Raw genomic sequence first — 24,207 nt, 5'->3', positions numbered from 1 at the left:
GGTCAGGCCATTATGTGTCCAGGCAGGAGCAGCGATCGTTGGCAGTGGGAATTGGCAGCATGGCAGGGGTGCTTGTTCTGTCCCCTCCTTCCCTGGGTCAGTGGGTGTACTTTGTTCTGGCCAAATCCCTGGAGAGACGTGAGGACCCTCAGGTACTGGGGCAGAAGGAAGGAAGGGGTCCTTTTCAAACATGTTTGGGGAGTCGTAGGAACACTGTCCCCTGTGGCTGTTGCCCAAGCCGCCCTTATAAAAAGAACAGGTAAGAGGAAGGAAAGATTTGCATGGGGCCGGGAAAACACCCTACAAGTTGAGTGTCAACAGAGAATGGAAGAACCTTCCTGCATGAGAGGAGAAAAGAGATGGTCTCGTCCGGAAGTGGATTCCTCCACAGGGCCACGCTTCAAGAGAATGGTCTCCATCGCCACTTCCCAAGCTGATGGACAAGAGCCAAACTCTGTCATCTGTGGCATTCCGGTCTTGCATTTCTGGATTGACTCCCAAAATATGTGTGAGCAGGAAAGAGTGATAACATGCACCAGCTCCTTGATTAAGCACTTCTCTCAACATTTGAACTTTGATGTGAGAAAGTAGGTCCTCTGGACCAATGCTGACAATTCAGATTAAATTTTTTCATAGGGCCACACTTCCAGAGAATGGTCTTCGTCGCCACTTCCCAAGCTGATGGACAAGAGCCAATCTGAGTCTTCCATGACATTTTGGTCTTGCTTTTCTGGATTGTAAAGTCCTTGTGTGTCGCTGGAGGAATCCATGCTACTCAGTTCCTTGCATGTCTTCTGGGATGTCCTGGTTGCTGTCTGAAAGAGGAGAGCGGCATGACTGGCACATGTTAAAACTAAATAAAGAAATTAGAGCAACTGGTTGCTTGCGATATGCCGATGATACATAATATTTCATAATAAACAGTGTAAAAAGAAAAAAAAAAACCGAGCTGTTTCCTTGCCTTCTCTGACTGCTACTGGGAGCTCTGCTTAAGAAGGCTGGAGCCAGCTGGTTCTCATTAGAGCCTTATCCTCGGAGTCCTTGAAGCTGCAGGTGAGGTCACTCCCCCTTTCCCCCCTTCAGGCTGCTGTTCAGCAGGGGAAGCAGATTCTTGCCCCGTGACACTACCCCCCTCCCCAAGGTGCGCTCCACCTGCTGGGTGGGTGCCGGCTTTGGGGGAGTACAATGGTGGAAGTGATGGACCAACGGGGGGGGGGGAGGGGGAGCATCTTCCCAGGAGGATTTTCCATGAACTTGGCTGTAGACCCCAAATCTATCATCTTCTTCTTTGGTGATCACTCGAAGCCGAGTAAGATTGTCTTCCATGAACACGGTCTTAACAGTGAGTCCATAAGTGACTGTGGAGGCCAATTCTGGGTGCACACATCCTTCCCAGTGGGGACATAGGTTTCTAGTGGGAGTTGATCACGGTGAGGGTTTGCCAAGCGTTCCTCTTAGCTTGTTTCTCCCTTTCGTCCTGACTCTGAGTGTCTTCAAAGTCCATGACACCGTTGGTAAAGGCTGTTCTCAACTTGGAGCGTTCGCAGGCCAGCATTTCCCAATTGCTTACACAACATTTCTTTTAGATCTGCCTTGAGAGAGTCTTTAAGCTTCTTTCATTGACCACCATCATTACATTTCTAAGTTGCTTGGGAAGATGATATCAGGCATAGAGCCCCAGGTCTGTAAAGCTGCTTTCCAGGTGCTTGGAGAGGGTGGTGTGAAGCATCTGGGCATTAGGAAAACAAGCCAAGCCCAGCTCTGTGGCCCTCCTAAATTGAGGTTATTCTGTTCCTGGCCAGCTGACAGAGCCCCTCTTCGCCGGGCATGGGACTGCCACATTCCCCGGCCTCCACAGGAGACTCACAGTCCCTCTCTGCGTCTCTGTTCCTTTTTGGCCACCATCAAAGGACTCCCATACTGATCCTAAGCTGAAGCCCACCCCAGCTGACTTCCCTCTCCAGAACCCATCGCTCTCAACCGACTCTCAACTGCCTCCTCACCAACATTCAAACTCCCTTTCAAAGTCTCCTCCAATCATCACTCTCCCCCAGAATTCCACTCTCTCTCTTCCCCCCTCCCTCCCTGCTTGACATTCCCTTGGGAATTCATCAATTACACAATATTGTTATATATTTGAGGGGGACATCGCAAACCGTAGAAATTAATAAATGGTATGAATTTGGGATTATCTGGGATGTGAAGTGAGAAATACAAGCTGCAGAGGAATTCCTGGGCTACCCTATGCAAAAAGACCTGGCCAAGTGAGGGCCTTTAAGAAACAATTCAATGCCAAGGAGAGCCTAACTGGAATGACTGCTCCCCGCTTAAAACAGGGGGCGCCCTTTGCGTGGACACGCACAGCCCCTAGATCTGGAGCGGCTCCAACAGCATAGGCTTGGCTTTGCCTTCCCTCAGGGGGATACCTGGAGGTCTCCGCCTACCTCAGTCAGTTGTCCAATCTCACCTGGGGGAAGCGTTGCCAAGGAGACCAGGCCAGGTAGGGGAGGGATTACCTGCCCACACAATAGAGGGAGGATCTTACCTGGGAATCCTCACTTGGCTCCAGAGCTTCTCCCACCCTACCCACCCTCAGTCAATGTCTTATTTTGCAGGTTAACTTTTATTCACAGGTTTTGCAGGTTAACTTTTCTTCATAGGTATGCGGGCGCTGCTACGTTAAGGTCGCTGTTAAAGGGCCGGAAAGGAATTTCCCTGCATTGGCAGGTTTCGCCTTTCCCGTAGCAAAACGTCACAACTTTGGCGGTATCAGGCCTTGGGCTGAATCCTTTAGTCCATCTTCCTCTTTGCGGTGGCGATACCAGGGTTCCCCGTTAAAGGGGTTTCTGAAGGGAGGCTTTGACCGTACGCCGAAATGTCGTCATTGCTCTCCCCTGCAGTGGCGGCGTTACGGGGGCGGCTATCTCTGCTTGAACATATGTTCTCCAGAGCCGGCCCATCCCCCCCCCACACACACTGGATAACCCTGATGCTCCCTAGGTCCCCGGCTGGGGAGGGAGAACGCCCAATGCCTGAGCCAAGGTCTACCCACATTTGAAATTTAATACAGTTGTGGCCAATTTAATCCCATGGCACGTTGTCTTGAGTCGTTATTCCACATGACGGGGGGACCGCGCAGGATCTGGGGACTCCGCCTGTCCATGCAAATGCAAGAGAAGTCCTTCTCCCTTGCCCTGTGGTGTGAGCAGAGAGGGGGGGATCTTAAAGGGGGGCAGTATAATGCTGTGTGGTGAGGCTTTGAGGAAGGGGAGGAAGATGAGGAGGAGGAGAGTCTGGAATCCAACTTGGGAAGGCTGGCTGCCCTGTTTGGGGGACAAGTCCCTCTTGAATGGACTCTGCTGTAAGATCTGGACTCCTCCATGCAAGCTGAAGGTGTAAATAGGTGAATAAACTGTATTTCATGAAGGTATGACAGTCTCCGCCATGTCTCAGTTCTCCAAAGGTGAGAGCCTGGAACCCCATGGACTCTTGCCATCGCTCAGTAGAGAGAGGGGAGGCACCTCCCTGTTCTAAAAAGCAGGTGTCTTCCCCTAAATGATCCTGGGAATTGTAGCTTGTCAGGGGTTGTGGGAACTGTGGTTCTTCAAGCAGAAAGTCGCAATGCCAATGATCATTTGGGGAACGTCATGTGCTTTAACGTCATTGGAAGCACTTTACATCATAAGAATTGTAGAGGTGGGAGGGACCCCGAGGGTCATCTAGACCAACCCCCTGCAATGCAGGAATCTCAGTTAAAGAACCCATGGCAGATGGCCATCCCAGCTCTGTTCAAAAACCTCATAAGAAGGAGAGTCTACCACTCTCTGGAGGGATTTCTTCCCACTGTCAAACAGCTCTTCCTGTCAGAAAGTTCCTCCTAAAGTTGAGTTGGAATCTCTTTTCTTGTAACTTGAAGGCATGGCTTCAGGTCTTGAGGGTCAGTGGAGCAGAAGGCTTCCTCCCTCCTGCCTGTGACGGCCCTTGAGATATTGACAGGGCTGCATGGTGTGGCTCTCAAATCCATGTCCTGAGAGAGAGAGAGCAAAACATTTCTCTCTCCCCTTTCTCCAGCCCAGGCAGAATTGCAAGGGGTCAGTGCATCTGGCTGGTAAGAAGATGGTTGGAGTTTGGAGCCCAGCCAGCACTGGTTGTGGGCAGGGTCCTGGCATTGTTGGGGGTTGGACTAGATGACCCTTGGGATCCCTCCCAACTCAACCATGCTATGATTCCATCAAGCAGCCAAAGGAAGGGCGGGGGAACAAGATGCAGAACAAGGGGAGGCACAACCACACACCCCAACAGCACCCTCTGGCCTGACCCACGGGGGCCTCATCCCAGCACACTTTGAACCCCACCCGATTTTATTTTTATTAATTCAGCTGCCTGAGAAGCCAGCAGCCTGGCCACTTTTTGCCAGCTGATGTCACAAAGTGCTGCTTTGCAAGCAAGGCTTACAGCTCCCTGCAAGAGGGATGCCTGTCAATTGATGGTGAGGGACTTACAGAGACAAGAGTGCCCATCAGCGATCATGAGAAGGAACGGTGAAGGTAGGAGGAGCTCTGGGGCCCAGAGGAGATGAGTGGCATAGAATTATTATTATTATTATTATTATTATTATTATTATTATTATTGGCGTCATCTGTCACTGGTGCCTGTGGCTTGGGTCACTGGCTTGACTTGTCCACAGCTGTTGACAGCTGGGCAGGTCCTCAGCTGTGATCCCTACATTATATTTACCGCTGTGAATATCTGGTTGGGTACTAGATTGAACCATATGGCCTTTCCATGCCTCTATTCTCTGAAATCTAAGGCTGCGGAAACATCTCACCTTGAAGTCACGGGGTCATTCCATTAAATGTAAACCTACAGACTCATTTTTCCATTGAGAAATACTCTTTAAAATGATCTAGAATTTTTAAAAAAGTTTTGGGATCTTCCCTCTGTGTGGGATGGGTTTTAACAGGAAGGAGAGTAAATGTTAATTGAAATTTATCCCTCCAGATACCCACAGGTGTTGATGAATAGAAGGTAGAGTGAATGTTGGGGGGAGCGCAGTTGAGAGTAGTGAGTTCTAGGAGGCACTTGGTGGGGGATCTGAAACTGGGCTGTTACTTGGATGTCAAGACGGATGAATGACGCAGTGAGAAAACCACTAAAAAGTGCAGAATGCCAGCTGGAGGAGATACAGGTTTCTGCCATGGCTGCACCTAACCCACTGCAGATAAGGATCCTGTGTATTTCTGCATTTTTATGTTCTGTCTGTTGCACACAGGCCAGAAATCTTTTCTTTAAATATCTGTCAGCACAAGGATAACAGGTACTTGCAGGGATAACACAGGTTCACCTGACCTGTTGGAGCTACAGCATGCAGAAGGTATAAGGGTGCAAAATCCAGCTTCCTGCTAACCTTACCTGATTTTCATTAACAAAATTAAATGGCAAATTTCTGGTCCTCATGGTCTTTAAAAACTTGAAGCTGTGTGGACAACACCTGATAAAGTCTCAGACACCAGACAGGTTGCTGAATAAGATTTTGGGGGTTGTGGGTGGGGCTTTCACATCCTTGGAATGCCCAGACGGAACAAGCTTACAAGGCATCTGAACAGAATCAGAAAGTTCTGCAAAAGGAGGAGTTATGCAGATGGGCTCAGTTTGATCCCCAACCATCTTTTCATGGAAGTTTTAAAAAGATGTTAAATGTTTTTGCACGGTCACTGGTGGAAAGAAATTGAGAGATTATTTGGTGTGGGGAGTGCTCAGAGAGCCCTGCCAGGAACAAACTAGATATGACCTTGAATGCAACAAGTAGCTTTTTACAATTCAAGGAGGAGAAGGCTGATTGTTATCAGGATCACAGCAGATTGGGAGGACGTCTCCCCTGTTTTAGTCACGAGGGAAATTCCTCCTTTGAAACTACTATTGACATTGGGATTGGAAAGCCACCAGCAGTACCCAAGGGAGCTTCCCTCTCATCAAAGGGTTAAGCTGTTCTCACCCACCCACCCAGCTGCTATTTGTGGTTTTGCAAAAATGGCGCCTGTAAAATGCAAAAACAAATTCAATGTCACTTCTAGTTTCGGCCTCACTGAAATAATCTAAACACAGTTTGAGTTCTGTGGTACCAAAAACAGCAGCAATGGTGTTGAAACCATTAGGAAGGAAGATAATGCAAACACGGTGCGATATGCAAGTAGCATGATAATCAGAGAAATCCCTTTATCTGGTTGCTGCCATAGATTTTTCATACTCCGCCACCAAGTCCCGGAACAACATCCATCACCCCATTGTCTTTAAACTGACAAGAGGCTTCAGTTTTCCATTGGGATGAGGCCATTTGGGCCCATTTTTGTGGAGCTTGGGATTTTGAGGGGTGGTGATGGGGGAGAGAGAACTTGCAAAGTTGTAGCACTGATTACCATTTACAAACTGTCTCACTGATACAAATGTTTTCACCAGTAACGATATATGAATAACATAATGTATTACAGCACATTAAAACATCATACAGCTTTGCAAACATAAACATAAAGAGCGATTTGGCTTGAACGATATTTAAAAAAATGTACAAGAAAGGTTGTTCGGGGGGGGGGAGCACAGAAGAGAAAAAAGTGAGTCCTTCAGTCGCCTTGCTCATTTCGCTCGGTGTGTACAAAGTCAACGAGCAGGTGGGAAACCTCTTTTGGATTTTCGAAGTCCAGCAAATCTTAAAAGACGGCGCAGTGCCATTAGCAAGGTCACAGTTGGGTCTCGGCCAACAAGAAAAAGAGGAGCAACATGACTGGTTAATCAAATGTGCACTATTGGCCCCTCTAGGCCTCCTATACTTCCTTGTAAGGGGGTAAAAATGCTTTTTGTCTTCTGGGTTGGTGGTTGGAGGCGCCAGAACCAAATCCAGCCCACCGGGAGTTGCCTCATTCACCCACACCAGAGGCAAGAGATGCAGACAAAGGGGCATTTTGCCAGCAGGCTGGTAGGGGAAACTGCCTTATTATACTGACCGTGGGTCCACACCTTGTTTGGTGTATGGTCTATGCCGGCAGGGCTCTGCAGGATTTCAGGCACCAGCATCTCCCAGCCTTATCCGGATTGAATTTGGGCCCTTCTGTCTCCAAAGGAGATGCTCCACCAAGGAGCCACTTGTTAAAGGAGGACCATAGTTGTTATGTTCCCTATGAGGTGGTGGCCTAAGGCAGTGTTTCCCTACCTTGGGTCTCCAGCTGTTTTTGGACTACAACTCCCATCATCCCTTGCTAGCAAGACCAATGGTCAGGGATGATGGGAATTGTAGTCCAACAGCAGCTGGAGACCCAAGGTTGGGAAACACTGGCCTAAGGCATGCCTCTCCCCAATGGCTGGAGTTCCCCCGAAATGCAGGAACTGTCGCCTTCACAATAGAGCTTGTCAAATCAGAGAGGGGTGTGTGTGTGTGTGTGTGTGTGTGTGTGTGTGTGTGTAGTTGTTACGAGGCTTCCCCCTAAGTACATTCACACCCTTGACATTATGGCAATACTGCAAGTGCTGCTTAGAACACCGTAGAATAAAACCGCAAGTTGGTTTTTGTTTTTGTTTCAAGTGGAGGAATCTGACTTAAAAGAATCTTGGGGAAACTGCTGCTGCCCAAGCTTCCCTTGAGAAAAGAACAGGTAAGAGGAAGGAAAGATTTGAAAAGACAAATTTCTGGTTCCAATGGGAAAATATGGTAAATTTGGAGCTGCAGCTGGTCGTGGGTCACGCACTTTGGGATGTTTTTGGAGCACCACCACCTAGCAGGCATGTTACGATTTTGAAACAGCCTGCCTTGCTCTAATCTTAAATTTCTTAAATAAAAAAATTGAAAAGACAAATTTCTAATCCCCACAAGAAAATATGGTATATTTAGAGCTGCAGCTGATCGTGGGACAAGGCAAAGTGGGCCGTGTTTGCTGCACTGCAAGACTGCAGAGTCCCCTCCCCACAAGAGACAGTCTCTGCCTCTCTCTGTGTCATCTCTAGGATTCATGGAATCAGGTTGTGGGCCTTGGGTTCCTCATCCCAGCTGTCAACTGCCTGGCCAAGGTTCTCCAAAGGGTGGCAGGTAGCAGTAGCTCCCAGCCTGGGCTAGATAGACCAAGGATGGAGCCACCCAGGGGCCTTTGTAGGCCATAGCTCAGTGCCTCTGGACGCCCACAGGGTCAGCATCTCCAGGTGAGGCTTGGGGAGCTCTGATCTGATCCCCAGGTGAGCTGCTGCCAGCCAGGCCAGAGGAAGGCAGTCTGGAGCTCCCGGGACCAGGGATCTGACTCCTGAGGCAGCTGACTATGCAGCCCAGTGGGTGAGGTCTTCTGCCAGGCACAGGGCCAGGCGCTTTCCTGCATATTCACCTCTGGCGACTGAACCCTCCATGGCCGAGCTTCAATCTGTCTCTCTGTGTGCCTCTGTTGGATTAGCACAGCGGGAGTGACAATACTTCTTGCATCCTTAGACTCATAGAATCACAGAGCAGGACGGGACCTTGAGGATCATCTAGTCCAACCCCCTGCAATGCAGGAAGATGCAGCTGTCCCAGAAGGGGATTGAACCTGCAAGCTGCGCCTTCTCATCCCCACACCTGAAGCCAAGCAGGGAGTTGAATCAAGGCCCTTCTAGGTGCCCAGAAGATGCTCTGCCACTGAGCTATAGCCCCTCCCAAACAGAAACACAGGAAGGGGATTTATCTACCTCAGAGTAGTAGTAGTAGTAGTGCAGTGGTACCTTGGGTTAAGGACTTAATTCGTTCTGGAGCTCCATTCTTAACCTGAAACTGTTCTTAACCTGAGGTACCACTTAGCTAAAGTGGTACCTCAGGTTAAGAACAGTTTCAGGGGCCTCCCGCTGCCGCTGCGCAGCCACCATGCAATTTCTGTTCTGTTCTCATCCTGAAGCAAAATTCTAAACCCGAGATACAGTTTCTGGGTTAGTGGAGTCTGTAACCTGAAGCGCATGTTCTAAAAAGCAGATGTCTTCCCCCCCCCCCAATGATCCTGGGAACTGTAGTTTGTTAGGGGCTCTGGGAACAGCTCCCATTAGCAGAGATCCGTGGAGTCCTAGGAACTCAGTCATGAGGAGGAACCAGGAAGATGGAGGAGCTCAGATACCGTGCCTTGGAAATGGAAAAACCATTGGGTGTTGAGTGTCCCAGGATTGTGCCTTGCCTTCAAGGGGGATGCTTGGGAGGTGGGGTTTGGTCCTGATGAAGCTCTAACAGAAGACCCAAGGGGTTATCCCACATATTGGAGGACAGGAAGGGATTCCCCTCAGATCAGATTGGCTCAGGCATATCTGAGAGGAGCCAGCAGATGTAGCGACAGCTAGACTGGGGGGTGGGAGCAGGTGGCAGGACCACAGAACACACGTCCTAAAGGGTCTACGGTGGCTCCCAGTACGTTTGTGAGCACAATTTCACACTGTGGGTCCTATATACCTGAAGAAGGGTTGCCACCTGTTTCTTTAAAAACAGAGTTTTAAAATTCCATCCTTGACAAACTTAAAAGGATAGGAATCAGGCTACAAAACCTTCTTTTGAGCAAGTCCAGCCATGAAGCTAGCTGCCTTCCCTCCCTTTGCCCCACTTAAGAATAAGGCATCAACAACATGGGAACTTTAAAAATAAGCTTTATTTACTTTATAATCATGCATCGGTTCACATCAATAGTGGCATTAAAAACTGTGCAGGCAAAATAGTGTTACACATTTGCCGGAGGACCCCCCCCCCAAACCCCAGAAATACACAAAAGGTAGATTTTTGATATCAATGAAAGTACAGGCTGCACAACAGGCTGACTTTTGCAAACCAGGCTGGGGGGTCTAGCAAAGAGCAAATCTGTTAACACACCTGAGTTTGTGGGCACATGACCCAAGGGGAAGTGGGGTTGAGCCCCAAAGATATGGTGGGTACACAGCCCATGGTTTCAAGGGAAAGGTCTCTAGTGGGCTTTGGCTGATATACTGTATCTTGCTTCCTCCACAGGGCCAGGCTCCAGGGGTTGAGGCTCCAGCTCCAGCTCCCGGGATGAAGGGCGAGAGAACATCCCAGCAGTTCCCGGCTGACGTCCCTCGCACCTCTTCCCCACTGCCCCTTCTCTGTGCGGACATGACTCCTTCCCGGCCCTGTTTGGCGCAGAAGCAGCAGCCAAAGTTTCCTCCCATTAAAACAGCTTCTCGGGTTATTCCTGAGAGGGAGGAGACTTTGGCTGCTGCTTCTGTGCTAGGCTGGTTGGACGCCCGTATGGAGGAGAAGTGGGGAGCCCTGATAAGATCAGGTAGGAGGAAATGCCCCTTCCCAGGTCCCCCCCCCCACAGCCCCAGACTGGGCTTGTGTGGCTGGGAGCTAGGAGCCTGCTGATGTCTCCATTTTCTTTGCAGCGAGGGAGGTTTTCACCAACATATACTTTGTTCTGGTCAAATCCCTGGAGAGATGTGACGTCCCTCAGGTACTGGGGCAGAGGGAACAAAGGGGTCCTTCCATAGTTTTTGGCCCACAACAGCCCATTCTCATGTGATGTCCTGCTTCCTCCACAGGGCCACACCTCCAGAGATGAGGCTCCAGCGCCTGCTCCCGGGATGAAGAATGAGAGACCATCGTGGCGGTCCTTGTGGAACTTCTTTTGGGGGGGGTCATCAAAAAGGGGCAGTAGTTTTTCATCCGCCCCAGCCCCTTCTCATCAGATGCTTCCTGCTTCCTCCACAGGGCCACGCCTCCAGGGATGAGGCTCCAGCGCCAGCTCCCGGGACGAAGAACAATAGACCATCACAACAGACCATCGCGGTGGTTTCCGGCCCCTGACCCTCGCCTGCCTCACCCTCCATCCGTTCCCCGTGCGGGCATGGCTCCTCCTCCAAGCAATCAGAATAACAGCTTGTTTCTTCCTCAGGCGAGAGGCCCGCCAGAACGAGGGGGAAAGGCTCCCTCTTCAGGTAAGTGGAAATGCCAACTGAGTGCCCCATATTTTAGGAATGCTTCCCTCCTGTGTCCCCCCTCCCTCATGCGCCAGACTGGTGCTATCATCTGGGATCCAGGTGCTTGCTGATTCTGTGCAGGGAGGGAGCCTTTCCCCAACGTTTACTTCGTACTGGCGAAATCCCTGGAGGGACGTGGTGAACATCAGGTACTGGGACAGAAGGAAGGGGTCCTTGTGGAACTTCTTTTGGGGGGGCATCAAAAATGGGGCAGTAGTTTTTCATCCACCCCAGCCCCTTCTCATCAGATGCTTCCTGCTTCCTCCACAGGACCACACCGCCAGGGATGAGGCTCCAGCGCCTGCTCCCGGGATGAAGAACAAGAGACCATCATGGCGGTTCCTGGCTCCTGACCCTCGCCTGCCTCACCCTCCATCCGTTCTCCGTGCAGGCATGGCTCCTTCCCGGCCCTACTTGGCGCAGAAGGATGAGCCAAGGTTTCCCCCCATCAAGAACACCTCAAGAGTTATTCTGGAGCCGGGGGAGACTTGGGCTGCTGCCTCTGTGCCAGGCCGGCCGGGACGGATCCCAGACGCCCGTACGGAGTTCAGGGTGGGGCAGCTAATAAGATCAGGTAGGAGGAAATGCCCCCTTCCCAGGCCCCCCCTCCTGCCCCATACAGGGGTTAGCGTGGCTGGGAGCCAGGTGCCTGCTGATGTCTCCGTTTGTTTTGCAGCGAGGAGAAGGTTCAGGCTGGGAGCCACTGCATCACGGGAGGGACTGGAGCCCAGACAAAGGCCTCTCACCCCAGAGGTACTGGGACAGAGGGAAGGACAAAGACCTCCGTAGGGAGGCAAAGTGTGGAAAGGCTCAGAATTCAGGTAGGGGGAAATGCCAATTGAGTGCTGGAGTTGGGGGGGGGAGCAGGCCTGTCTCGCCCCAGCCCCTCAACCCCCTCCTTCCAAGCCAGAGTCGGGCCATTATATGCCCAGGCAGAAGCAGCGATCATTGGCAGCCAGGGGTCACGTGTATTTTCCTTTCTGTCTCCCAGGTCCTAAGAGGCTACTGTACCGCAGGGCTCAAATGGACAAAGGGGAGGGGGACATGGAAGAGAAGTGGGGAGCCCTGATAAGATCAGGTAGGAGGAAATGCCCCTTCCCATGTCCCCCACCCTCATGCCCCAGATTGGGGCTAGCATGGCAGGCAGCCAGGCGCCTGCTCATGTTTCTGTTTTCTTTGCAGCGAGGGAGCCTTTCCCCAACACGTATTTTGTTCTGGCCAAATCCCTGGAGAGACGTGGTGAACATCAGGTACGAGGGCAGAAGGAATGAAGAGATCCTTGGGAAACATGTTTTGGGAGTCCTAGAAACACTCTCCCACCTGTGGCTTCCATTCTCATGTGATGTCCCTCTTCCTCCACAGGGCCGCGCCTCCAGGGAAGAGGCTCCAGATCCGGCTCCTGGGATGAAGAACCGGATGACATCCCGACAGTTCCCGGCTGACGTCCCTCGCAGCGCATCCCCACTGCCCCTCCTCCGTACGGGCATGGCTCCATCCCGGCCCGGTTTGGCGCAGAAGCAGCAGCCAAAGTTTCCTCCCATTAAAACAGCTTCTCGGGTGATTTCTGAGAGGGAGGAGACTTTGGCTGTTGCTTCTGTGCTAGGCCGGTTGGACGCCCGTACGGAGGAGAAGTGGGGAGCCCTTCTAAGATCAGGTAGGAGGAAATGCCCCTTCCCAGGTTCCCCACTCTCCTGCCCCAGATGGGGGCTAGCGTGGCTGGGAGCCAGGCACCTGCTGGTGTCTCTGTTTCCTTTGCAGCGAGGGAGAAGTTCAGCCGTCGAACCGTAGCATTCCGGGAGCGATTGGAGCCCAGACCACGGCCTCTCGCCCCTGAGGTCATGGGACAGGGGGGAGGGGGGGCTTAGGAAACACACAAGGAGGGCCTGCAGGATCAGGCCAAGGGCCCGCCTGGTCCAGCCTCCTCTTCTCCCAGGGGCCACCAGTGGGAAAGTCACAAACAGTGGCGGAGGTAGGGGCTCTGGCACCTTGATAGAGGGGGGCGTGGCACGTGACATTTCCTGCATCCAAGCTGCCTTTTGTTGGGGTGCAGAAGGCAAGACACTCCGCTCAGGTCTCCTCCACCTTTTTGTGGGGGTTCTTTTGTGGGGGGCAGAGGGAACAAAGGGGTCCTTCCATAGTTTTTGGCCCACCAGAGGCCCATTCTCATATGATGTCCTGCTTCCTCCACAGGACCACACCTCCAGGGATGAGGCTCCAGCGCCTGCTCCCGGGATGAAGAATGAGAGACCATCGTGGCGGTTCCCAGCCCCTGACCCTCGCCTGCCTCCCCCTCTGTCCGTTCCCCATGCGGGCATGGCTCCTTCCCGGTCCTACTTGGCGCAGAAGCAGCAGCCAAGGTTTTCCCCCATCAACAACACCTCTAGAGTTATTCTAGAGCCGGGGGAGACTTGGGCTGCTGCCTCTGTACCAGGCCGGCCGGGACGGATCCCAGACGCCCGTACGGAGGAGTTCAGGGTGGGGCAGCTAATAAGATCAGGTAGGAGGAAATGCCCCCTTCCCAGGTTCCCCACCCTGCTGCCCCATACAGCGTGGCTGGGAGCCAGGCGCCTGCTGATGTCTCTGTTTGTTTTGCAGCGAGGGAGAAGTTCAGCCGTGGAACTGTCGCATTTCGTGAGGGACTGGAGCCCAGACGACGGCCTCTCGCCCCTGAGGTCATGGGACAGGGGGGAGGAGGGGGGCCTTAGGAAACACATAAGGAGGGCCTGCAGGATCAGCCGCCTGGTCCAGCCTCCTCTTCTCCCAGGGGCCACCAGTGGGAAAGTCACAAACAGTGGCGGAGGTAGGGGCTCTGGCACCTGGATAGAGGGGGGCGTGGCACGTGACATTTCCTGCATCCAAGCTGCCTTTTGTCGGTGTGCAGAAGGCAAGACACTCCGCTCAGGTCTCCTCCACCTTTTTGTGGGGAGTCTTTATGCTTGGAAACCCAAAACTCACCAGGGGCCCTCTGAGCCTGTGCAAAGAGCATGTCCTTCACCCTCGAGCAACCTAAAGGACTGTCTTTCTGCATAGAACCCTGCCTAAGCATGATTCTCCTGAGTGGTGCACTGGCTAGGCGTGATTTTATTGCTTTATCTGATCTATGCTTTGCCGCTCGCGATTTGTGGGTTTGGGGGTCGTGGTCGGGGAAGTGGTGCCGAAATGTCACCCCTGTTCAGGATGGCACCCTGGGCAGCCTGCCCCCCTGCCCCCCTTCGGTACCCCGCTGGCTACAAACAGGATTCAAGCCCAAGAGCCCTCTGCCCACCTGGGACTTCCTGCAACAGCTTTTGGAAGCACCGTCCCTGGCGTTTGGTCTGTGACAGACCATTGACATGTTCAGGGATTCTTCCCTCGAAGCAGCGCGTAGCATCCAGGTCTCCCCTGCCTCAAAGATTCCTTCTTTCTTGCAGGATCTCGCTTGTGCACCACTGTGGCTGCTGCTGAAGGCCCCCCACAAATAAAACAGGGCCAGGCCTATAGGGATGAGGCTCCAGCTCCGGTTCCCGGGATGAAGAACCAGACAACATCCTGGCGGTTCCCGGCTGACATCCCCACTGCCCCTTCTCCGTATGGGCATGGCTCCTTCCCAGCTCGGTTTGGCGCAGAAGCGGCAGCCAGTTTCCTCCACTTAAAATCACATCTAGAGTTATTTCTGAGAGGGAAGAGACTTTGGCTGCTGCTTCTGTGCTAGGCCAGCTGGGACAGAGCCCAGACGCCCATACGGAGGCCAAGTGGGAGGAGCTTATAAGATCAGGTAGGAGGAAATGCCCCTCCAAAGGCTATCCTGAAGTATTTCCATCACGACTGGTAGCCTTTGACCACCCTCTCCTCCATTCAGTCGCCTCATCCTGTTTTAAAGCCATGCAGCCAGAGATGCTCTTTTGGTGCCTCTCATGGCCTGTGACAACCCATTCACAAGTCCAGCGATTCTTCCCTCAAAGCAGCCCATAGCGTTGAGTTCTCTCCTGCTTCAAAGATGCCTTCTTTCTTCCAGGATCCTCTGTCTGCACCGCTGTGTCTGCTGCCAAAGCCTCCCATAAAATGAACAGGAAAGAGGAAGGAAAGATTTGCATGGGGCTGGGAGAACACCCTCCAAGTCCAGTGTCAACAGAGAATGAGAGAAGAACCTTCCCGCATGAGAGCAGAAAGGAGATGCTCTTGTCTTGAAGTTGGTGGGCAAAGCTTTCTTGGGGAGCAATGTCAGGGCAGGGGCATTGGGCATCCATTCCCCACGCCTGCCAGGAGGATACCAAGTCTTTCTTCCTCCACAGGGCTGCGCGTCAAGAGAATGGTCTCCATCTCCAGCAGACAAGGCCCCCAATTTCTATCATCTTCTTTTTTCGCGATCGCACGTAGCCAAGTAAGATTGTCCTCCATGAACACAATCTTAACAGTGAGTCCATAATGGCCAATTCTGGGTCCACATGTCCTTCCACAGTTCCCTGGCGTGAGTCATTCATGGTGAGGATTTTCCGAACATGCCTTCCTCTTAGCTCATTTCTCTCTTTCGTCCTGAGTTTGAGTGTCTTCAAAGTTCTTGACACCTTCTGTAAAGGCTGTTCTCCAATTGAAGCGCTCGCAAGCCAGCTTTTCCCAATTGTTTCTACTAATTTCTTTTAGATTTGCCTTGAGAAGTCTTTAAACCTCTTTCACTGACCACCAGTATTACATTCTTAAGTTGCTTTGCAAGACAATAATCAGGTATAGCCCAGGTCTGTAAAGCAGCTTTCCAGGTAACTGGAGGGGGTGGTGTGAGGCATCTGGGCATTAGGAATACAAGCCAAGCCTTAGCTCTGTGCCCCCCCCCCAAAATAGGGGAAATTCTGTTCCTGGGCAGCTGGCAGAGCCCCTCTTCTCTTGTCAGGGAATGGCCAAACACCCCGGGCGATGGCGACTGGACTATTGATCCTAAGCTGAATAGCTGACCTGCCCAGCTTCGGGTCCCTCATCAAGTGCCCCCTTCAAGAACCCATCGCTCTCAACCGACTCTCAACTGCCTCCCCTCCAACATTCAAACTCCCTTTCAAAGCCTCCTCCAATCATCACTCTCCCCCAGAATTCCACTCTCTCTCTTCCCCCCTCCCTCCCTGCTTGACATTCCCTTGGGAATTCCTCAATTACACAATATTGTTATAGATTTGAGGGGGACATCGCAAACCCTAGAAATTAATAAATGGTATGAATTTGGGATCATCTGGGATGTGAAGTGAGAAATACAAGCTGCAGAGGAATTCCTGGGCTAGCCTATGCAGAAGGCCTGGCCAAGTGGCGGCCTTTAAGAAACAATTCAATGCCAAGGAGAGCCTAACTGGAAATGCAAGAGAAGTCCTTCTCCCTAGCTCTGTGGTGTGAACATAGACTGGGGATGTGAAAGGGGGCCAGGATAATAGTGTGTGGTGAGGAAAACTGAGGCTTTGAGGAAGGGGAGGAGGAGGAAGAGTCTGGAATCCAACTTGGGAAGGCTGGCTGCCCTGTTTGAAGGACAAGTCCCTCTTGGAAGGACTTTGCTGTAAGATCTGGACTCCATGCAAACTGAAGGTGTAAACAGGTGAATAAACTGTATTTCTTAAAGGTATGACAGTGTCCACTATGCCTTAATTCTCTGAAGGTGAGAGCCTGGAACCCCATGGACTCTTGCCATCGCTCAGTAAAGAGAGGGGAGGACCTGCTCTGACAAGTCATCCCGTTAGAAGCACCTGAGCTTCTCATTCCTGGTTCCTAGGAAATTGGGGGAAGTGTGCAGCAGGTTCTCCCTGTTCTAAAAAGCAGGTGTCTTCCCCTGAACGATTCTGGGAATTGTAGTTTGTCAGGGGTTCTGGGAATTGTAGTTCTGTGAGAGGAAAGCCGCAGTGCCCAGGATCATTGGGGGGATGTCATGTGCTTCATTGGATATTTTAATCATAGGATCATAGAATTGTAGAGTTGGGAGGAACCCAAGGGTCATCTAGACCAACCCCCTGCAATGCAGGAATCTCAGCTAAAGCATCCATGGCAGATGGCCATCCCACCTCTGCTCAAAAACCTTCAAGGAAGGAGAGTCTACTGCCTCCTGAGGGATTTTCCCCCACTGTCAAGCAGCTCTTGCTGTCAGAAGGTTCCTCCTGAAGTTGAGTCAGAACCTCCTTTCTTGTAACTTGAATCCATGGCTTCAGGTCCTGAGGGCCTCTGGAGCAGGAGAAAACAAGCTTCCTCCCTCCTCCCTGTGACGGCCCTTGAGATATTGAGAGGACTGCATGGTGTGGCTCTCATATCCATGTCCTGAGGGACAAAGAGCAAATCATCTCTCCCCTTTCTCTCTCCCCTTTCTCCACCCCAGGAGAAATTGCAAGGGGTCTGTGCATCTAGCTGGTAAGAAGAGGGTCAGAGTTTGGAGCCCAGCCAGGGCTGGCAGTGGGCAGGATCCTGGCATTGTCGGGGGTTGGACTAGATGAACCTTGGGATCCCTCCCAAATCTACCATACTATGATTCCACCAAGCACCTAAAGGAAGGGGCGGGGGAGCAAGATGCAGAACAAGGGAAGGAATAACCACACACCCCAACAGCACCCTCTCTCCTGACCCATGGTGGCCTCATCCCAGCACACTTTGAACCCCCACCCGATTTTATTGTTCTTAATTCAGCTGCCTGACAACCCAGCAGCCTGGCCCCTGTTTGCCAGCTGATGTCACAAAGTGCTGATTTGCATGCAAGCCTTACAGTGGCCTGCAAGAAGGATGCCTGTCAGATGATGGTGAGGGACTTACAGAGACAAGTGTGCCCATCAGTGATCATGAGAAGGAACGGTGAAGGTAGGAGGAGCTCCGGGGCCCAGGGGGGAGATGAGTGGCATAGAATTATTATTATTATTATTATTATTATTATTATTATTATTATTATTATTATTGGAGTCATCCATCACTGGTGCCTGTGACTTGGCTCACTGGCTTGACTTGTCCACAGCTGTTGACAGCTTGGCAGGTCCTCAGCTGTGATCCCTACATTATATTTACCACTGTGAATATCTGGTTGGGTACAAGATTGAACCATATGGCCTTTCCATGCCTCTATTCTCTGAACTCTAAGGCTGCGGAAACATCTCACCTTTGAAGTCACGGGGTGTGGCATTTGCCCTCCCAGGTGTGTGACATCATACTGGGTCATAAGGAAAGAGTTAACTAAGTGTAAAATGATTAACCAATGGGAACCCAAGGGGAGGAGTTAGAGTTAGAGTTGTTAAGAAGTCAGTCTGGAGTTAGAGAAGGGAGAGGGAGGATAAGTCTGTGGGTTGGGCTAGTTTGATGTGAGAGAGTGAGAGAATCTGTTAAGAGGAGTCAGTTAAACAGTTGAGTCAAAACGCACCTGGCCATATAGAATATTTATTAAGATTTTTTAAAGTATCACAATAAAAATGAAAAAAAGTAAAATAACAAAAATACAAAATAAAAATAATTAAAAACACACAGATTTTCCATTTACTACTTTAAATGGACCTCCTCATACCTCCCTTTTTTGTATTCCACTTCGAATTGTTGGTTCAGCAAATCCTTACCCTTAGATTTTTACCTGTTTATAACCTTTTTTTCATATTCTCTTAAAGCATTACAGCTGGAAACCACTTAATTTCTATCCAACATCGTTCTAACATTCATTAATTTTACAATATTTCTGTAGGTAGTCTTTAAATTTCTTCCAATCTTCTTCCACCGTCTCTTCTCCCTGGTCTCGGATTCTGCCAGTCATTTCCACTAATTCCATATAGTCCATCAACCTGGTGATCTTCTGTCCGAGGCTCTTAACTCTTTTCCAAGTCCCTTCTGCAAATCTTCTTTGTACTTATACATGCACTTTACTTTGTCTTCTGCTGATCTTATTTTTGTTTTTCTTCCTTTGAGGCTGGAGAGCAGATCTCGGGGAAGCTCCCACCTAGAGTTGATTTTATTCCTTCTCGACAGGACCATAAGACACACCTAGTTTTTAGAAGGGGAATGCAAGAAATGTGACCATAAGACACACCTAGTTTTTAGAAGGGGAATGCAAGAAAAAAATATTCTTTAAAGGGAGCGCTGAGCAGAGCCTATATGCATCCCACGAGCTGTGAGGAGCCTGTGTGAAACACTTGCAGGCTTTTCCCCAAGGGGAAAAGCCCCCAAGAGCCACACACACGCTCCGCGCGGCTCTTTAAAGGGACCGTGGCTCTTGGGGGCTTTTCCGGGAGGTGGGGGAAGGGACAGAGGGGCTAAGCCAGAAGCTAGAACGGCAAGAGGGAGCGCTGCACAGCGATACCTCTTGCTGTTCTGGCTTCTGGGATAGCTGCGCAGTCTGCATTCGCTGTATAAGTAGCACACACATTTCACCTTACTTTTTAGGAGGGAAAAAGTGCGTCTTATAGAGCGAAAAATACAGTATCCCATTCTAGAACGAACTCCTGTCTGGGATTGTCTCTGATTCTTTCAGAAAGAGAGGCTAATTCTGCATATTCTGTAAGTTTGAGTAACCATTCATCTCTAGTAGGAAGTTTGTCATTTTTCCAATATGTTGCAATAAGAACCCTCGCGGCTGCGGTTGCATACAGAAAAAAAACAAACCAATTCTTAAACCCTAGGGTATAACTGTACCTGTAATACTCAAAATAAATGTTTCTGGATTTTTAGCGAAATTTACCTTTAGCATTATTTTTAGTTCTCAGTAGATGTCATTCCAGAACTCTTTGACCTTCCAGCAGGTCTGCAATATATGAAGCATGGGGGCTCCTGTTTTCCTGCATCTCCAACAAACATCTGGTGTGTTTTTTACACATCTTAGAGAGTTTATGCGGCGTCAGGTACCACCGGTATAACATTTTTTGCATATTTTCCTTTATAGAGTAACAGGCAGTAAACCTCCAGTTTACCTTCCACAAGTTCTCCCATTGGGACATCTGTATACTTTAGCAGTATACTTGTGAAGGCTCATGGTCTTAAGGACCATGTGTTTTTGTTTAAATAAACCAGGTATTTTAGCACATCAGATTCCCTAGCTGACCCTAGCCTATGGCATGAGCCAAATCTGGCCCTGAACCCATCAAAAGATGACCAAGCTCTCATGGAAGCCCACACTGTAGAGGGTGCAAGTGCTCTCAATACTCCATAGAATCATAGAATCATAGAGTTGGAAGAGACCACAAGGGCCATTGAGTCCAACCCCCTGCCAAGCAGGAAACACCATCAGAGCACTTCATCACTTCTCTTGTCCAATTGCCCACAATTCCTCCGGGAAAGTCTCTGGCAGCTGGGTGGCTTCGGGAGCCATGTCATGAAAACGCTCCATCTGAAAATGAGACAAAGCATCTGTGATGTTGTTATTGAGGCCTGGGATGAACCTCGCCAAGAAGGAAATGTTACCTTTGAGGCTTTCTAATACAAAGAGCCGGAGCACGATAATCACCCTTTTCTGATTTCGCTGACTGCTTGACAATGATTCTTATTACCGCTTGATTGTCTGACCAGAAGCACGCCCTGGTATTCTTGAGGAGATGGCCCCGTATGTGCAGTGCCACTAGAATGGGGGGGTGGGCACCTCAAAGAAGGTCAAATAATGGAATGCCAAGATGCTGGCCAAGGTTGGACACACCAGCCCATACAGAGAATGATCTGAGTTTTTTTTTATCTTGTGGACCTTTAAAAACACAACATTTTAGAACTGTAGATATACGAAGAGCCTTGCTACAAAAGGAGTATAAATTAATGTTTCAATTAGGAACCTTATATCCAAAGGGTTTGAAAACTGAATTTGATCTGGGATGCTATGTATGAATTAACCTGCATGCTTGGTTGTAACAGAAAAGTGATGCTGCACCTTTAACCATGTAATCATGTGATGATTGAATCAATCAAATACAATACAGGTGTATATTGTATTTAACTGCTTGTTATGAGTCTGAACACTAGCTGTGCCAGTGAATACTTTCTTTATCCCATTTTGTATGACTGGGTAAGGTGTAGTACGAGACTGATATTTTCTAATTTTTTGAGAGGCAGATTGTCAGCAAAGAGAAAAAGTAAGATATTAATTGGAGTCATCGAAGAGGCCTTGACATATGGAGGGTAGATTGTCAGCAGCAGTGAGGGCAAAATACTAATATTTAATATTAATAATTAATAGCACATTCCTACTTAATATGAGCTTATTTGGCAACATTCATGATTGTTTGATATGTTTGCTATAAACATGTACCGTGTGTTCCATTATGAAATATATCTTACTCATTCTTTTTTAAAAAAAAGTTTACTATGATTATTATTTCGTTATGTTGTAATTTTATTCCTCCTGCTTTTGTGACTGTTTTAATTATTATGTTTAGCTGTATGGATATGTTTTAATGCTTCCTGATGTTATTCGATTGTGGCCTGGCGTTTTATCCATTCACAACTTTTGTAAACTGCTCAGATGACTTTGTTGATATGCAGTATAAAAGTGTTCCAAATAAATAAGTAAATAAATAGATAGATAGATGTGCACACACACTCTTATCTGTGGTTAGCAATCACAAATAGCAACAACAACTATGACGGAAGACTGACCACAATGTATGGTTGGCTGGCTAATAAAAAAGTGCAATTGCCTAACCCCAGTAGACCTCAAGCAGACTACTGCTTACTGTTTGTGGCTGGCAGTTGGTAATAATGGGTGGAACAGAACATCAGGCTAATAGTTTTCCCATCTGTGTTAAGTCCATCTGCAAAGCAGAAGCCCTGTTATGTACTGAATTGAATAGGATCCAAACTGCAACAGTCTGATTGGTCCTAGAACAATAGGATTCAGAATGCAGCAGTCTGATTGGTCCTAGAACAATGCAGCAATATGATTGGTTGGCAGGAACCACCCAATCATGCTCCAGATAGAAGTGAATCCACAACCTGATTGGCTTACAGTAGAATTCCAGAATTAGCCAATCATGTGCAGCCCATTGTATAAATAATGTATATACAGCAGATACTTTGAGGGGACTTTCATTCATTCCTCCTCACCACTATGAGCTGAATAAAGAGCATGAAATCACCTTGCGACTCTGAGTATATTTCAAGCCCTTTCTCCCATCTTTCCCCCCTGTGCATTGTTCTGGGGGATCTCCTGACCACCCAGAGCAGACTCGGAGAGGCGTGGATGCCATCCCTGGGGAGGAGATGGGGAAATGTTCCATTGCAGTAGTGGGATTTCCTGTGTTGGCTTCCACTGAATCTGGCTCCCAAGAGCAATTCATGTTATAAGAATGTTAAGGTGTCAAATATAGAATAAAGGTAAAGGGACCCCTGACCATTAGGTCCAGTCGTGACCCACTCTGGGGTTGCGGCGTTCATCTTGCTTTATTGGCTGAGGGAGCCGGCATACAGCTTCCGGGTCATGTGGCCAGCATGACTAAGCCGCTTCTGGCGAACCAGAGCAGTGCACGGAAACACTGTTTACCTTCCCGCCGGAGCGGTACCTATTTATCTACTTGCACTTTGATGTGCTTTCGAACTGCTAGGTGGGCAGGAGCAGGGACCGAGCAACGGGAGCTCACTCCGTCGCGGGGATTCGAACTGCCAACCTTCTGATTGGCAAGTCCTAGGCTCTGTGGTTTAACCCACAGCGCCACCCGCGTCCCTATCAAATATAGAATAACCATTCATAAATACACACCTATCTAAATATGTAAACAATGTGTCTGAAATAATATACAGGAGAGCAATCCTGAAGCCATTTGAAGTCTCTCAATGACCTCAGATATTCCCCTGCAGTAAGAGAGGTAAATGGGGGGGAAAAAGTTAGGATAAAACTCTCATTACATTTTGCTTCCTGCAGGTCCCAACTTTTTCATATGATCACACATTTGGCATTTTCTTAAAGTACTGTACAATCTTCTTATTACCGTATTTTTTGCTCTATAAGACTCAGTTTTCCCTCCTAAAAAGTAAGGGGAAATGTGTGTGCGTCTTATGGAGCGAATGCATGCTGCGCAGCTATCCCAGAAGCCAGAACAGCAAGAGGGATCGCTGCTTTCGCTGCGTAGTGATCCCTCTTGCTGTTCTGGCTTCTGGGATTCAGAATATTTTTTTTGTTTTGTTTTCCTCCTCCAAAAACTAGGTGCATCTTATGGTCTGGTGCGTCTTATAGAGCGAAAAATACGGTATTTTATGACCTTCCCCTGCACCCTAAGGTCCCAGTGGAGGTTACAACACTTCAAAATACAACATTTAAAAAGAACTTTTTAAATTCACAAAGAATACAATCGCAGAAAGTCAGGCAGGTCCTAAAACTGTACTTCTCATGTGTCAATGATTGTTTACATTCTCCAAAGGCAAACCTATCAACACATAAGGCTTGCTACCTGGAACTAAAGCCGCTTTGAACATAGTAGATATATGCATGCACAGAATATGAAGTCTCTTTCTCTCTCTCAAAGTTTTGAGCTCTCAACTATTTCCACTTGTCTTTCTATAAGCAGTGTTCATTATGCTCCTCCAGTTCGCTTTTTCTTGTGCTGGTGGTTTTCTCTCTCCGGAGCTTTCGTTTGAACAGGGTTGAAAAGAAGGGACAGAAAACATGTAGAAAGTTACCTTCTGCATTTAGTAGATAAGGAAACCACAGAGCTTATGAGAATGGCCCCAGTGTGACCACAGTCATTCCTCCGTTTCTTGCAATGGTCACCTGCTGGCGCTGAGCTACAAAATGTCATAGGGTAACATTTCCATGCTAAGAGAATTCTCTCCCGCAGGGTTACAAACAGATTATCTCAGGAACGTTGTCAAGCTTTTAACTAAATTATATGCATGCATGGTAATTAGAGGTACATATTGGTCTGCTTATATTCTGCCTTCCAGGAAGCTCAGAAATGCATGCCTTAGCTTCCCTGGACCTATAGATGTGTGGCATGACTGCGGTCCGTCAGATGGTTGCTCCTCCTCCTGTTTATGCAGTCCGAAGGAACCAGCAAAACCAGAGGGTCCGACCCTTGTGGGTTGCCTTACATCAGGGATGGGGGACGTTGGGCCCAGGACCCACATGCACCCTTTCAAATCTTTCTATTTGGCAGTCGGGATTCTTCCCAGGCCACGCCCACACTCCTTACTGGCTCTGCTTTATCATGTGATTTTGCCCGTCCAGAATGCATCCTCATAGAATCATAGAGTTGGAGGAGATCCTGAGGGTCATGTCGCCCAAACCCCTACCTTGCAGGAGTCTCAACACGTGGCTCCCCATCCAATTTCAAACCATACCAGACCCTGCTTAGCTTT

General features: G+C 49.3%; 1 protein-coding gene across 1 annotated transcript in view; it reads left to right on the top strand.

Annotated features, from left to right (window-relative positions):
* LOC309354162 (uncharacterized protein) overlaps positions 1–14,520 on the top strand; it is a gene marked incomplete at its 5' end in the record, with an annotated part of 35,801 nt that extends 21,281 nt beyond the window's left edge. The window contains 4 exons of the mRNA XM_081884129.1: positions 10,381–10,448; positions 13,165–13,471; positions 13,570–13,646; positions 14,385–14,520. Coding sequence (XP_081740255.1) covers positions 10,381–10,448; positions 13,165–13,471; positions 13,570–13,646; positions 14,385–14,435 — 503 coding nt within the window. The 3' untranslated portion in view covers positions 14,436–14,520. The remainder of the gene's footprint in view (positions 1–10,380; positions 10,449–13,164; positions 13,472–13,569; positions 13,647–14,384) is intronic.
* Between the last annotated feature and the right edge of the window lie 9,687 nt (positions 14,521–24,207).

This window comes from Podarcis melisellensis (genome assembly GCF_964234715.1).
Source record: "Podarcis melisellensis genome assembly, chromosome: 13".
NCBI lineage: Eukaryota > Metazoa > Chordata > Lepidosauria > Squamata > Lacertidae > Podarcis > Podarcis melisellensis.
The sequence above is the reverse complement of the archived record's forward strand: the minus strand, read 5'-3'. Positions and strand labels throughout refer to the sequence as shown.